At 39.5% G+C, this 15,620-nt stretch overlaps 1 protein-coding gene across 1 annotated transcript; it reads left to right on the forward strand.

The window, feature by feature from the left end:
* Positions 1–604: 604 nt before the first annotated feature.
* On the forward strand, positions 605–9,872 carry elovl4a (ELOVL fatty acid elongase 4a). Its single transcript, XM_057835241.1, has 7 exons — positions 605–858; positions 1,570–1,646; positions 3,817–4,004; positions 4,166–4,246; positions 4,570–4,741; positions 4,849–4,976; positions 8,142–9,872. The coding sequence occupies exons 2-7, from the start codon at positions 1,580–1,582 to the stop codon at positions 8,451–8,453; spliced, it is 948 nt and encodes a 315-aa protein (XP_057691224.1). The 5' UTR covers positions 605–858; positions 1,570–1,579; the 3' UTR covers positions 8,454–9,872.
* Positions 9,873–15,620: the final 5,748 nt, after the last annotated feature.

The raw sequence follows: 15,620 nt of genomic DNA on the forward strand, positions 1-15,620 counted from the left end.
GACGAAAAGAATAAATACATTTTAGCTATTTAATTCCAAGAGAAACAGGTCTGAATTAAAACAAACAAACAAACAAACAAACAAACAAACAAACAAATGATGAATTGATAATAATCAATCACAAGTTAAATATGTTATTACGCTTGTTTTGTTTTTTAAACAGTATGTGACGAAAGTACTGCATTGTTTTTCTAGCAGTAGAACTATCTAGGCAGTGTTCCATCTCCCCTGACTGACATTTACAGTCTACCATCTACTTGCAATTCAATATAAAACATGATTTCAGAGAACGAAATAGCTTAACAATCCAGTAGAAACAGAACCGACACTTATTTTGATGGCGCAATTGCTGTTTCCTCTCGTGTCTTATTGTGTTTGACAATGTCAGTGGGGCACTAGCACCGCAACCGCCTTCCTTTATGCGCATGCGCAAAGCATCCTTCCACCATCCTCACGCATAAGCGTGAGCTCAATGAAGTTACTCAGAATCAACAGCTCCACGCAAACATTATATCCGGTAAGTTTTGAGAAATTAAAATACAACCTTTCAAAACATGGGAACACTATTTTATTTTGAAAAGTAAATATAACCCTCACAGTCGAAAGTGTGCGAGGAGGTGATTTGACGGCGCTGCTGCTAAGGCTCAAGAGAATTGTTCGGTAAAGCAACGGTGGAGGGAGGCAAGAGGACGCCACATTCATGCCATCGCCATCTAATTTAACGCTAACGAACTGATACTTTGAAAAAAAAAAAAAAAAAGGCCATCGACCTATTGGAACGGGAGACTACGTCTTCGCTGCATGACCTTGCATTGAATGTCATCATTGACGGATAAAAATATAAAACATCACGGAAAGGTAATGGTCACTGATGGAGAGGACAGGATATAGTTATACTTCGTGTTATAGGTTACATATTGTGCACAACTATTATTAACACTCCGATTTTGACTTTGACGCCGGAAATAGCTTAATGAACAGAAATAAATCGGAGAATCTTTCATCGTTCCGAGGTAAAGGATGCATGCCGCAGAATGCAAATGTGCACAATCAAATCATTTCTCCGGTACGTTTGACTTCTTTGTTGCAAGATGTGCTTAATGGGGATTTGGGATGTATTGTGGGAACGTCAGTTAGACCAATGGGCGGCAGATGGTGGATGCTGCAGCAGGCTTTGGCGAATGGGGTGTTGGTGATGGGGGTGTTTAGGGGTGGGCGTCACCTTTTTTTTTTTTAAGGACTATTAAATCAAGTCGAGTGTTCTTCAGTGGTGACTATGCTTTATCCCGCTTCCCCATCGCATCTGCTTGTTGTGGTCGTGTTCTGGCCGTTGAAAAAAAATGTGCTGACACACGCGCTGTCCCGGCACATGCTATTGCTCCCTGCCTTTGTGTGCGTTCAAGCTTATAGCATCCATCGTGGTTGGCCCGTGGCCTGCCTGTGGTTCGGTGGGTTCACTAATCTAATATGTTAACAAGCAGACACACAGTTAGCAAGTGTCATTTCCCGATCAGTGTATCCATGTAAATGAACAGGATTGATTACTTAGCTCTGTTTTGTTCATTTCAGGTCACCGAACATGGAGATTGTTACACATCTGATTAATGACACCATAGAATTCTACAAATGGACCCTAACAATCGCAGGTAAAAATGATTGGTCATTTATTGCTAATACAAAACTACAAAGATTTTTAAAAATAAAATACAGACCATACACAAGAGGTATGGGTGGTTTTCATCAGACCATTAGCCAATAGCAATCTTATAGAAGATTTAAGAAATGGAATACAAGGAATCCCTGTTTTGGCAACAATATTATCCATGCCCTCCCATTTTTTTTTGTCTGGAGTTGTTTGCCTTACAAATTATAGCATCACAACATGTAGTTCTGAGTCTTCTAGAAGAGTTGTATTGTATAATAAAAAGGAAGTAACTTCTAGCATATTATTGTTTTGCTTTTTCACGTTCTTCTGCTGCTATATATTTTTTCCTTAAAATAATTGTAGCTACAATGCCATGCCAAGAAAAGCATAACACATATAGATTTTATTATATATTATAATTATTTTATGCTTGCTGAAAAGTCAAACAAATGTCAAGGCATAAAGAAAAGCATGACACATATAGATTTTGTTATATATTATAATTATTTTATGCTTGCTGAAAAGTCAAACAAATGTCAAGGCATAACACTTGAAAGCTTTTGAATCTTGCTGAAATTAGGTCTTGTTCAACTTAAAGCGGAAGTTCAGAATTTTTGACATTAGGTTTAATCTTCGAGTTAGCGGGGGTTTGGGTTTGGTTTGGTTTGGTTGGTAGAGTTGCTTTCAACAAATTCCGTGCAGTTTGTAAGTTATTTGTTAGTTTCAGGGCTTCAGAATGGAGCCAACTTCGCATGCCAATAAAAGAACGATACAGATCTACGAACAGATCCAACATAGTAAAATAAATTCAAAATGCAGATCATTGTTTCAAAACACCCATGCGGCCAAAACAATGTCACAAAAAAACTGCTGTAATTCATTTAATTCTGCAGGACTATTTTTTTAGATGCATATTACGACCACAATACAGAGGCGTGCTTCGGCCACTAATGCTCACGCTGGATTCGAGGAAGGTGGGGTGTTGGACTTATCCCGCTTGGAGGGTACAAGTTGTGACCTCAAAGCGTTCCAAGCGAATGTAAACAGCAAAGATGGATGATCGCGACAAGTTGTTTTTTATTTTGGCCATCAAAAGACATTTTGACCTCCAGCAAACCTGCCTTCTTGTAAGTGATCAAATAGTGGAGGCGTTCCAATGATATTTTTCAAATTCGGAGGTTTGAAACTCTGACTTCCCACCTTCCTCGAATGCAGCATCAATTTGCAGCAAACCTGCCTTCCCGTAGGCGATCAAATAGTGGAGGCGTTCCAATGATGTTTTTCAAGATCGGAGGTTTGAAACTCTGACTTCCCACCTTCCTCGAATGCAGCACCAGTTTGCAGCAAACCTGCCTTCTCGTAAGCGATCAAATAGTGGAGGTGTTTCAATGATATTTTTCAAGTTCGGACGTTTGAAACGGTGCCTTCCCACCTTCCTCAAATGCAGCATCAGTTTGCAGCAAACCTGCCTTCTCGTAAGCGATCAAATAGTGGAGGCGTTCCAATGATGTTTTTCAAGACTGGATGTTTGAAACTCCGACTTGACTTCCCACCTTCCTCGAATGCAGCATTTAGATGCTGTGGAAACATACAGATGAAATGGGCAAAGTAAAGTTTCCACAAATTCTCTCTGAAGAACGAGGAACAATATAAACTGGTTACTTGCTGCTGGCTTTGACATAAAAAAATCAGTGGTGAAAACCACTCCGCCATGCTCCTCTGCAGAGCTTCTGGATTAAAAATGTTGCTATTCATACTGCAATTATTAACATGCAATGGTAAGTTTTAATAACTTTATCCTGAAAACATATCCAACACTATTGATTGCATGGGTCATCGATGATTTTCATGTGTCGATATGTTGTTTTTTATTGGCATGCTAAGTCAGCCCAATTGATTCACGTTAGCTTAACCACTCCGGAGCCCTGAAACTACTAAATAACTAACAAACTGCACGGAATTTGTTTGAAATGAACTCCACCGACTAATTAAACCCTTGCTAACTCAAAGATTAGGCCTGATGCCCCCTTTAAAGCAGAATTTAAGAAGGAACTTACTAGGATTTACTGTACAATGTAATTGACGTTTTTCCCACCCCGCAACCACAGCAGCTTTTTGGTAAAATAAAGTAAAAGCTGTGGATTAAGTCTTCTGTAAACATTTTCTTCTAGATAAGCGAGTGGAGAAATGGCCCCTGATGGACAACCCGCTGCCCACGTTGGCCATTAGTGCATCCTACCTCCTGTTCCTCTGGTTAGGGCCCAAATACATGAAGGACAGGGAGCCTTTCCAACTGCGCAAAACTCTAATTGTTTACAACTTCAGTATGGTCTTTCTCAACTTCTTCATTTTTAAAGAGGTAAGGTTTTAGGTGTGTTATTAAAATATGCATTAAATTCAAATTTTCCCTTTTCCGTATTTATTTTTTTATTTTCCGTCATTTCCATGTATTTTTACCATATTCTGTTTAATCAGAGAAGCGGGAGCAACTCCAATGATTTATTGTATATGTTCTTCTAGTTGTTTATGGCAGCCAGGGCGGCGAGCTACAGCTACATTTGTCAACGGGTGGACTACTCAGATGACCCCAATGAAGTCAGAGTAAGTGCAAGGATTGTATATAATGCAACTACTGCAATGCAATGTATTCAACTTTTTCTTTAATTAAAAAGTTTTTGTTTGGAAGGGATCTTTGACAGGTCCTGCATGTGCTAAAAATAACCTAACAATGACAGAGGTCAAAAGTGTCCGCTTTCAGTCATCAGTCCCCATGACCTAATGATACTTGAAACAGAAGAAAGCAAAAAAACACTACAAACACACGTTGTAGTGTTTTATGGGATTGAGGTCGGGGCTCTGGAACTTTCCCACACAAAATTTAATCCACTCATGCACTTGTGGGTCTTTCTCTGTACCCCACTCAGGTGGCGGGGGCACTGTGGTGGTATTTTATCTCCAAAGGCATCGAGTACCTGGATACAGTGTTTTTCATCCTGAGGAAAAAATTTAACCAGGTCACCTTTCTGCATGTCTACCACCACTGCACCATGTTCACGCTCTGGTGGATCGGCATCAAATGGGTGGCGGGAGGACAGTGTGAGTGGCTCATGTTACACCGTATCAGGCTTTTACGCCGTGCCATGAAGCAAGGATCTGTGTTTACAAAATTACAAAATTACTTATTAGTTATTTCAACTTTTCAGCATTTTTTGGCGCACACATGAATGCAGCAATCCATGTGTTGATGTACCTCTATTATGGCCTGGCTTCCTGTGGTCCCAAGATCCAAAAGTACCTGTGGTGGAAAAAGTACCTGACCATCATCCAAATGGTAACACGTTATGAGAATCAGATCCATATTTTGGTGTCAGTGACTCAAAGTTTGTGCTAAACATTTTACAGTGATTCCTCACTACTTCACGCTTCAAACCCTCGCGCCCTCAGTTCATCGCAGATTTAAAATAAATAAATAAATATAAATACAGATGAGCTGTCCCGAGCCGATCGCGTAGTCTCACTTTCCCTCCCTCCCAATCCCTCCCTCCTTCTCCCTGCTCTTTGTTGGTCAGACAGTGAGTGCACTGGAGTTCCTTATTAATGTTAACGATGACTGACAGACGTTTAATGTTTGATCCAGCCAGAGAAGCGAACATCAAAGCGCTGCATGCGTCAATCACCAGTATACTTGTTAAACAGTTGCTGTGGCAACTCATTGTGTGTAAGTGAGCAGCTTGAGCGGATTTGAGTGGACTCACTCAATGAAGCATTTAATAAAGCCAAGGATTTTTCAGCTTTATTCTTGTTTAAAAATACTTCCACCAGTAACACGTTTAAAACTTGTCATAATTATTACATTTGAAGTGCTTAAAAACCATTTGTTAATATATATATATATTTATATATACCTAAAAGTTTTTTTTAAATTATACTTTGGGGAAAAAAGTTTAAAAACATGTCTTATATACAGTAGGGCAAATAAGTATTTAGTCAAGCACTAATTGTGCAAGTTCTCCCACTTGAAAATATTAGAGAGGCCTGTAATTGTCAACATGGGTAAACCTCAACCATGAGAGACAGAATGTGGAAAAAAAAAAAAAATCACATTTTTTGATTTTTGAAGAATTTATTTGCAAATCATGGTGGAAAATAAGTATTTGGTCAATACCAAAAGTTCATCTCAATACTTTGTTATGTACCCTTTGTCAGCAATAACAGAGGCCAAACGTTTTCTGTAACTCTTCACAAGCTTTTCACACACTGTTGGTGGTATTTTGGCCCATTCCTCTATGCAGATCTCCTCTAGAGCAGTGATGTTTTGGGGCTGTCGTTGGGCAACACGGACTTTCAATTCCCTCCACAGATTTTCTATGGGGTTGAGATCTGGAGACTGGCTAGGCCACTCAAGGACCTTGAAATGCTTCTTACGAAGCCACTCCTTTGTTGCCCTGGCTGTGTGTTTGGGATCATTGTCATGCTGAAAGACCCAGCCACGTCTCATCTTCAATGCCCTTGGTGATGGAAGGAGATTTTCACTCAAAATCTCTCTATATATGGCCCCATTCATTATTTCCTTTACACAGATCAGTCGTCCTGGTCCCTTTGCAGAAAAACAGCCCAAAGCATGATGTTTCCACCCCCATGCTTCACAGTGGGTATGGTGTTCTTCGGACGCAATTCAGTATTCTTTCTCCTCCAAACACGATAACCTGTTTTTCTACCAAAAAGTTCTATTTTGGTTTCATCTAACCATAGCACATTCTCCCAGTCCTCTTGTGGATCATCCAAATGCTCTTAGCGAATCACTGACGGGCCTGGACGTGTACTTTCTTCAGCAGGGGGACTTGTTTGGCAGTGCAGGATTTGAGTCCCTTGCAGCGCATCGTGTTAGTGATAGTAACCTTTATTACTGTGGTCCCAGCTCTCTGTAGGTCATTCACTAGGTCCCCCCGTGTGGTTCTGGTATTTTTGCTCACCATTCTTGTTATCATTTTGACGCCACGGGGTGAGATCTTGCATGGAGCCCCAGATCGAGGGAGATTATCAGTGGTCTTGTATGTCTTCCATTTTGTAATAATTGCTCCCACAGTTGATTTCTTTACACCAAGCGTTTTACCTATTGCAGATTCAGTCTTCCCAGCCTGGTGCAGGTCTACAATTTTGTCTCTGGTGTCCTTCGACAGCTCTTTGGTCTTGGCCATAGTGGAGTTTGGAGTGTGACTGACTGAGATTGTGGACAGGTGTCTTTTATACCGATAATGAGTTAAAACAGGTGCCATTAATACAGGTAACGAGCAAAGCCTCGTTAGACCTCGTTAGAAGAAGTTAGACCTCTTTGACAGCCAGAAATCTTGCTTTTTTGTAGGTGACCAAATACTTTACACTCTAATTTGGAAATCTTTAAAAATCAAACAATGTGATTTTCAGTTTTTTTCCCTAGACATTCTATCTCTCATAGTTGAGGTTTACCCATGTTGACAATTACAGGCCTCTCTAATCTTTTCAAGTAGGGGAACCTGCACAATTGGTGGTTGACTAAATACTTATTTGCCCCACTGTACATATATCTGTTTCCAATGCTAAATCTGAATAAATACATTGAACACACATAAAAGAAGGGGGGATACTTTGTGGTTTTTCACTTATCGCGGCGGGTTATGCTCCCCATTAAGTGCGAAAAACGAGGGATCACTGTATATACAGGGTGACCCAAAAAAAAGTTTACACTGCCATAATACAACTTAAATGCCATGTTTATTCATCTTAGAATTAGAATTGAATCACAAATGATACATTATTGTAAAGAACATGTACAGTACACTCTATTTTTCAATGTGTCCTCCCTTAAGTGTCACAACAGCCTCCAGGCGCCTGCGGAACGCCTCTTTATGTAGGATGCTGTCATCTTTTCCCAAGATCTAACAATGGACCTCTCCAAGGCTGCTACAGAAGTTTGTGGCTTCTTACAGGCACTGTCCTCCACAGTTGCTCATATGCTATAATCCAGGGGATTGAGATCTGGACTCTGGGGTGGCCACATATCACCTTGTCAATCAACTTTTTGGTCCGCACAGATCTTCACTTCCAGACCCAGGCTTCCGTGAGGCTGTTCCAGTATCTTTCAGCTTCTTTTTAACTTTGTAGACTGCACATCTGGATATTGTCAGATTTGCTGCAATCTCAGTAGGTGTCAGACCGGCACGCAGCAATTCAGGTACAGCTAAAGTTTTCTTCATTTTCAGCAGAAGCACAGGAATTGTAGAGACGAGAGATTACCAGCTGCATTGAGTGACCTTGATGTATCACTTAAGCATGACAACCTATTTAGATATGTTTCAATGGCTTTTAAACAAGCAGTCAATTGAGTGTAAACTTTTTTTTGGGTCACCCTGTATTTGTATGTTTGATAAATATATGGAAAAAATATTGTTTTAAATTTGAGTCACTGAAGTCATCAATCAGAAAAGATGTAATACAACTTGATGTTATGTTGTCTCAGATCCAGTTCCACGTCACCATTGGCCACACAGCTTTGTCGCTCTACGTCAACTGTGACTTCCCCCATTGGATGCACTACTCCCTCATTTGCTATGCCATCACCTTCATCGTTCTCTTCGGCAACTTCTACTACCAGACCTACCGCCGCCAGCAGCCCAGGCGCGACACTTCCTCCTCCAAAGGCGGTAAGGCTGTCTCCAACGGAGCCCTCAATGGACTCAAGGCCACCAATGGCGCCACGGTGGGGAACAACGATAAACCCCAGGAAAACACTAGCAGGAGAAAGAGAAAAGGAAGAGCAAAAAGAGATTAAAGGAAGAGGTTGGGGTAAACTGGATCAGCTTTGTGTTCTATCGCGCCAGCCTGCAGGAGACCTAATTTGAGGAAGGATGGATGGGGTAAATGTGTTCATTTTAAGACATGATGAGACTTTTTTGTGTGGCGAGAAAGTTTCATTGGCTTGTTGGAGATGTTCAAGGTCACACAGAGGCCACAATTATCACAATACTTTTGTGTCAGATCCAAGTGGTGCGGCTTTACGTGATGGGAAATTAACATTGCTTTGAGATTAGCTTTGGAGGGGTAAATATCACGGGAATACACACACACACACACACACACACACAATCATGGCTGTTTAAATTGTACAAAGTTCTTTATCATGCACATATACGGTAAAGCTGATCTTGTTCTAAAGTCATTGTATGGTGAGTCGCTATGATAATTCTGGAACAACTGACACTAAAAATGACTAAATTCATCATATGAAGAGATGTCTTTGCTTTTTTTCACCATATACTGTAGTCAACATGGAGGAAACTGTCAATATCCAGTGTTATATGTTGCAACTTAAGATAAAGGAAGAATAGATAATCATTTCTTTTATTCTTTTAAGTTGAAACTCTTATCACATATGGAAGTGTAATTCACTGCCGCTATCAAATTAATATAAAAGTGTAAAATATTTTATTTCTGTATGCCTTGTACGTTTTGTATGTCCTTACTTGTGTGTAACGTGACAAAGTGGACCTGACATGTTATTTGCCCGCTAACTGTTGATTTTCAGCAGTTTCCACCAGTTTTTTTCCCCCACCCCTATTTATTGTTTTATTTTATGATTTTCGCTTGTCTCATAGACTACTGGAAATACGTACACAAAAGGGTCCTGTTGTTGTTTCAAGAGTATTTAACTCTAGCAGTTTACATCTTTAACTTAAATCTGTCTTCTTTAAATCAAATACTTGAATTGTTTTTAATGTTTTACATTTACAGGCTTAGGCCATGTCTTTAGATGCCTTGAATGTAAACATAATTATATATAAAAGTAACTAAAGGCAGTTAATTTGTATAAAGCGCAGAATGGGAGAACATCTAGCGTAATTGTACACTATGTGACCCACCATGAACAATAAATGCTGTGCCTGTAAAATCTTATACAGTATGGATTGGCGTTGTTTCACATTTTGTTAACAATAATTAATTTTTTTAGCACTATTTTTCAGTTTATGTACATACAGAGACTCCCCCCCCCTTCTTTTAAAAAAAAAAATCTCACTGAGAAGACTCATGTATTTGTCATGTTTTTTTGTGTTGTACATATTACTTTGTGATCTTTTTTACTCTGACCCCAGCTTGTTTGTTAGCTTGGACATTTGTCTACCTTGCATTTATGTGTATTATTTTTTTTTTTAAGTACAATATCATAAATTTGAACTCTTAAATTAAACTGAATGCCTGTACTAATCTTGGTTGATCATTTATTGTATAATACACACTATATCTACATCTCTCTCTCTCTCTCTCTCTCTCTCTCTCTCTCTCTCTCTATATATATATATATATATATATTTATAGGATTTTACATGAAATATGAACATTTTAAATTTTTTTCTTTTTTTTTAATAGTTAGCATTTTACGGCGTTAACGTAAAGCCCCTTTGACGCCATCAATTTTTAAAAAACGCACGATTAATTATAGCCCTGCCCATTCCCCATAGTTTGGACTACCTCCCATGGAGGAATTCGGCGTGATGTCACGATGACGTCACCTCGCTTAGCAACGTGTCGCCATTTTGTGAAGGGGGAGCGCACAGCTAAACATTCCATAGACAAACGTCTGAAATTCGTATATTTCAGGTGTGTTTTGCGTCTTTTTTCTTAAAAACGTCTTACTATTATCACGAGTCACTGCCGACAGACGCAAGGAGGCGATACAATTTAAAATTAGCGTTTATTGGCTTACAAAGCTGCCGATACACAGTCGAAGCTGATAGCTGGATAAACAAAGAAATGGCCTGCAGTGGAGTTCGGAAACATCTACAACTACCTCATAAAGTCACCCAGTAAGTTGACCTTTATCATTTACGTGGAATATGTACTGTGTGGAACTGAGAAAATTGGTAGTATATACGAAGTGATTATTTCTGCCGTAACCGGTAATTCGCCTCCAAGCGTTATTTAGCCGTAAACACGTCACGGCAAAATAACCAATTCCCAACAGGCCAATAATATACCAATTGACTAATCAGAGCAGTTCACGGCAAAAGAAAAATAACGCTTTGCGAGTTGCCGGTTACGGTAATAATAAGCACTGCCTAGTCTATTGAATCCTAGCAGCTAATTGGGGCAAAAATTAAAGTTTACTCACCAGTAATAAAATGTCGGTGCAAACGTAAATGTGCTTGGATTTAGGTTCCCACAGGCGAAAATAGTCCACGGAACCGTCTTCTTTTACTGTTCCTCGATTAATTGCTCTCAGCCATTTGTTTCTCCTTTTCTTCTCACGAGGAAGAATGGAGAACTTCAAATGCGGCTCCGAACTCTTCCTTGTGTGACAACCCACAACACAGCAACTTTTAGTCATTCCGACGGGAAAAAAGACCGCAAACAAGACGAAAGTTCAACACGTTTGTATTACAATGCATGACAGAGCAACTGCTTGTGACTTGTCTTTTGCCCCATTTTCAATATGGTGACGCTTTGTTGTGGCTGGTGACGTCATTAAATGCCCGGATGTCCGACTTCTTCTATTGGCTGTCAGAGTACTGGTTCTCAGACGAAACTTATCTTTGAATTTTAATGACCAATATAGGGCACGTTGAGGTGCCGTGAAGATTGCACACCCGCCATGGTCATTTTCGAGCATTTTTGGATGAAAATAGCAATGAACCCCCGGGCGCCGTGCACCCCAGGCGCACTATATACAGGTAAAAGCACACAGAAGATCGGGGTGGATTCCTCTTGTCAGGCAAAACGTACCTTTGGCTATTTTAGCCCAAAATGTGGCACTCTGAGGCAGATTGTGACATTTGTTGTTATTCATTGAGCTGCAATGCGTAGATAAACCGTGAATGAACATGTGTGATGAAAAAACGGGGACATTTTTTAGCACTTCCGGCATGGAGGATCCAGGCAGTTCGCACTTGTCTCGCAGCCGCCCGAAGCTCACCGTTTTCGGGCACAAGGTTCGGGAGGGTCGGGCACGATCTCAGGCAAAACTTTGGTGTTTTAACTGAAAATGTGGCTTTCTGAGATGGGCTGACTGGCGCAAATCCCCCTACAATGCACAGACAAAGTATACAAATGCTTTGGAAGCCAAGCATTTTGGTGAGTTTATTTATTAAAGTATACATGTGTATAAAAATGTAAAGTACATTTAAAAAAGTGATTGATTGTACCCAAAAAAAAAAAAAAAAATAAAGGAAACTCCACACAGGACCTGTGCTTTGACCCTTTGATCTCTGAACTGTGAGTGGACATGCTTTTATTTGCGGGAAATTGAATGTTCAATTCATCTTTACAAGTGCAAAGTTGCCCAACTCTTGTTTCTAAGGAGGCTCAAATTTGAATGATGTACGCTAAGCACATTGGTCAACTCCTGTGCTAATAGGTGCATTTAAATTTCAAACATATCATCTTTTTTGCATTAAAAAAAGGATTATTTAAAAAGTGATTAATCACAAGGTAACAATGGACTGCATGTGAATGGTCTTTTAACTGCTTGACAGCACTTTTATTAAAATTTGATTAAATAGGGGGACAGAAATCAAGGATTTTTTTGTTTTACAAACAAAGGTGAGTTAACTACGAGTTAACATTGCAAAAATGCGATTAAAAATTTTAATCACTTGAGAGCACCAATATACAGTGCCTTGCAAAAGTATTCGGCCCCCTTGAATCTTGCAACCTTTCGCCACATTTCAGGCTTCAAACATAAAGATATGAAATTTAATTTTTTTGTCAAGAATCATAAACAAGTGGGACACAATCGTGAAGTGGAACAACATTTATTGGATAATTTAAACTTTTTTAACAAATAAAAAACTGAAAAGTGAGGCGTGCAATATTATTCGGCCCCTTTACTTTCAGTGCAGCAAACTCACTCCAGAAGTTCAGTGAGGATCTCTGAATGATCCAATGTTGTCCTAAATGACCGATGATGATAAATAGAATCAACCTGTGTGTAATCAAGTCTCCGTATAAATGCACGTGCTCTGTGATAGTCTCAGGGTTCTGTTTAAAGTGCAGAGAGCATTATGAAAACCAAGGAACACACCAGGCAGGTCCGAGATACTGTTGTGGAGAAGTTTAAAGCCGGATTTGGATACAAAAAGATTTCCCAAGCTTTAAACATCTCAAGGAGCACTGTGCAAGCCATCATAATGAAATGGAAGGAGCATCAGACCACTGCAAATCTACCAAGACCCGGCCGTCCTTCCAAACTTTCTTCTCAAACAAGGAGAAAACTGATCAGAGATGCAGCCAAGAGGCCCATGATCACTCTAGATGAACTGCAGAGATCTACAGCTGAGGTGGGAGAGTCTGTCCATTGGACAACAATCAGTCGTACACTGCACAAATCTGGCCTTTATGGAAAAGTGGCAAGAAGAAAGCCATTTCTCAAAGATATCCATACAAAGTCTCGTTTAAAGTTTGCCACAAGCCACCTGGGAGACACACCAAACATGTGGAAGAAGGTGCTCTGGTCAGATGAAACCAAAATTGAACTTTTTGGCCACAATGCAAAACGATATGTTTGGCGTAAAAGCAACACACCTCATCACCCTGAACACACCATCCTCACTGTCAAACATGGTGGTGGCAGCATCATGCTTTGGGCCTGCTTTTCTTCAGCAGGGACAGGGAAGATGGTTAAAATTGACGGGAAGATGGATGCAGCCAAATACAGGAACATTCTGGAAGAAAACCTGTTGGTATCTGCACAAGACCTGAGACTGGGACGAAGATTTATCTTCCAACGGGACAATGATCCAAAACTTAAAGCCAAATCTACAATGGAATGGTTCAAAAATAAACGTATCCAGGTGTTAGAATGGCCAAGTCAAAGTCCAGACCTGAATCCAATCGAGAATCTGTGGAAAGAGCTGAAGACTGCTGTTCACAAACACTCTCCATCCAACCTCACTGAGCTCGAGCTGTTTTGCAAGGAAGAATGGGCAAGAATGTCAGTCTCTCGATGTGCAAAACTGATAGAAACATACCCCAAGCGACTTGCAGCTGTAATTGGAGCAAAAGGTGGCACTACAAAGTATTAACGCAAGGGGGCCGAATAATATTGCACACCCCACTTTTCAGTTTTTTATTTGTTAAAAAAGTTTAAATGATCCAATAAATTTTGTTCCACTTCACGATTGTGTCCCACTTGTTGTTGATTCTTGACCAAAAAATTAAAATTTTATATCTTTATGTTTGAAGCCTGAAATGTGGCGAAAGGTTGCAAGGTTCAAGGGGGCCGAATACTTTTGCAAGGCACTGTAAATACATACAACAACAGTACAATTTCCAGTATATTGAAAACGCAGTGTATTACTGCTTTGTGCATTGAGAGGATGTCTGAACATAAACGATAGAGGGCGTCATGGTAACTTGAGCTGCTCAAAATTAACCTCAAGGATTCATTAGTTTTTATTTATGGTATTTAATTGTATATAAGCTATAATAGTAAAACAGTCAACCTCAATGTAGAAAATGAATCTCGGAAGACTATAAAGTAATCTAAGTCCGCTATTAATTTTCACTTGGATCATTTACATAGATGTCGGTTATTTATTTTGCTCCAAAAATGATTTCATCACTCCTCATTATATATTAATAAATTGGTTAATCATTCTATTCTTTCGTGCTGCTACAACATTTTTAGTCTTCTCACTTCAGCAGTTAAGTATGCACCGCGATCATACCAATAGAATATGTTTGAGTAGCCTACTTCAAAGTTAAGTCTATAAGACAATAGGCGCAGCACCTCCAAAATATTAATTTTTAAACAATACAGGCTATTTTAACAAAGGTTTCCATAGTAACTGCACACAGCGCCAGCTGGACACCCACACCCATCTAGCCCCGCCTTCTACTAAACTCCTCCCATGACCCCTATGGCGGCCCCTTCCCCCTTCTCCTCCTTGAACCAGCTGAAGTCTTTTGGAGTCTGGGTGGGTGACTCGTGAGTGTGGGCTTGTGTTGGTGGAGGTTGTATTCTGGATGCTTGTGTGATTTGTTACCATCTAATTATGCTTTAAGCGCAACTCCCCAGATTCTTTTATGGATGAGTGTTTTCCTCTAGCAATGTGTTATAATATACAGGGGTTGGACAAAATAATGGAAACACCTAACATTTCGGCATCATCATCATTGAACATTATTGTTAAAGAATGGCATGAGGAATATTCTGAAGTTGAGCATCACGTATGGCTGGCACAATCCCCAGACTTCAACATTATTGAGCATTTATGGTCAGTTTTAGATATTCAATTAAGACGTCGATTTCCACCACCATTGTCAATAAAAGAGTTAGAGAGTATTCTAACTGAAGAATGGCTTGAAATGCCTGTGGAAATAATTCACAAGTTGTATGAATATGATATGAATCAATCATAATATATGTGTTGGGCTATCCTTTTTGAATGTATATATAGCAGAGCGGACATCTCCGTATTAACTTACAGCTGTGAGTTTATATTACAAAAATAAATTCATGTTGTAAAAAGGTGTAAACCATTCAACAATTTTTAGTTATAATTTTTACTCCATTTAACAATTGTTAAAAATTGAGGTTTACTAAAGTGCAAAACAGTGGCACTAATTGAAGCCCAGAATACTCCATAAGGACAACTGTTTCAGAAATACTCAAGAAAATCCTGCATAATGCCAAATTTTTAAAGCGTAATTAGCCTATTAGTGAATAATCCTATTATAATATATACGGGCAAATTCCACACTCTGAAACTGTCAATGATTATGATGATGAAGACAATGACAATAAATTCATTCATTCATTCATTCATTTATTCATTCATTCATAAATTATTTGTGATGACAGGCACCACTGGGAATCGGTGAAGAATAGAAGAATGGGTAACTAAAGAATTTGATTTGATTTTTTTTTTTGGAAATAAAAAATGTCGGTGGTTTAGTGGTTGACTGCCTCACAGTTCTGCAGTTTGAGGTTGGAACCTTAGTTATG

This window comes from Corythoichthys intestinalis, chromosome 4, assembly GCF_030265065.1.
Source record: "Corythoichthys intestinalis isolate RoL2023-P3 chromosome 4, ASM3026506v1, whole genome shotgun sequence".
Taxonomy (NCBI): domain Eukaryota; kingdom Metazoa; phylum Chordata; class Actinopteri; order Syngnathiformes; family Syngnathidae; genus Corythoichthys; species Corythoichthys intestinalis.

Excerpts from the sequence above, each read along its gene's own strand:
- elovl4a (XM_057835241.1), top strand. The coding sequence starts at position 1,580 with ATGGAGATTGTTACACATCTGATTAATGACACCATAGAATTCTACAAA. Across the intron at positions 1,647-3,816 it reads ATGGACCCTAACAATCGCAG|ATAAGCGAGTGGAGAAATGG; the intron begins GTAAAAATGATT and ends ATTTTCTTCTAG. Across the intron at positions 4,742-4,848 it reads ATGGGTGGCGGGAGGACAGT|CATTTTTTGGCGCACACATG; the intron begins GTGAGTGGCTCA and ends TCAACTTTTCAG.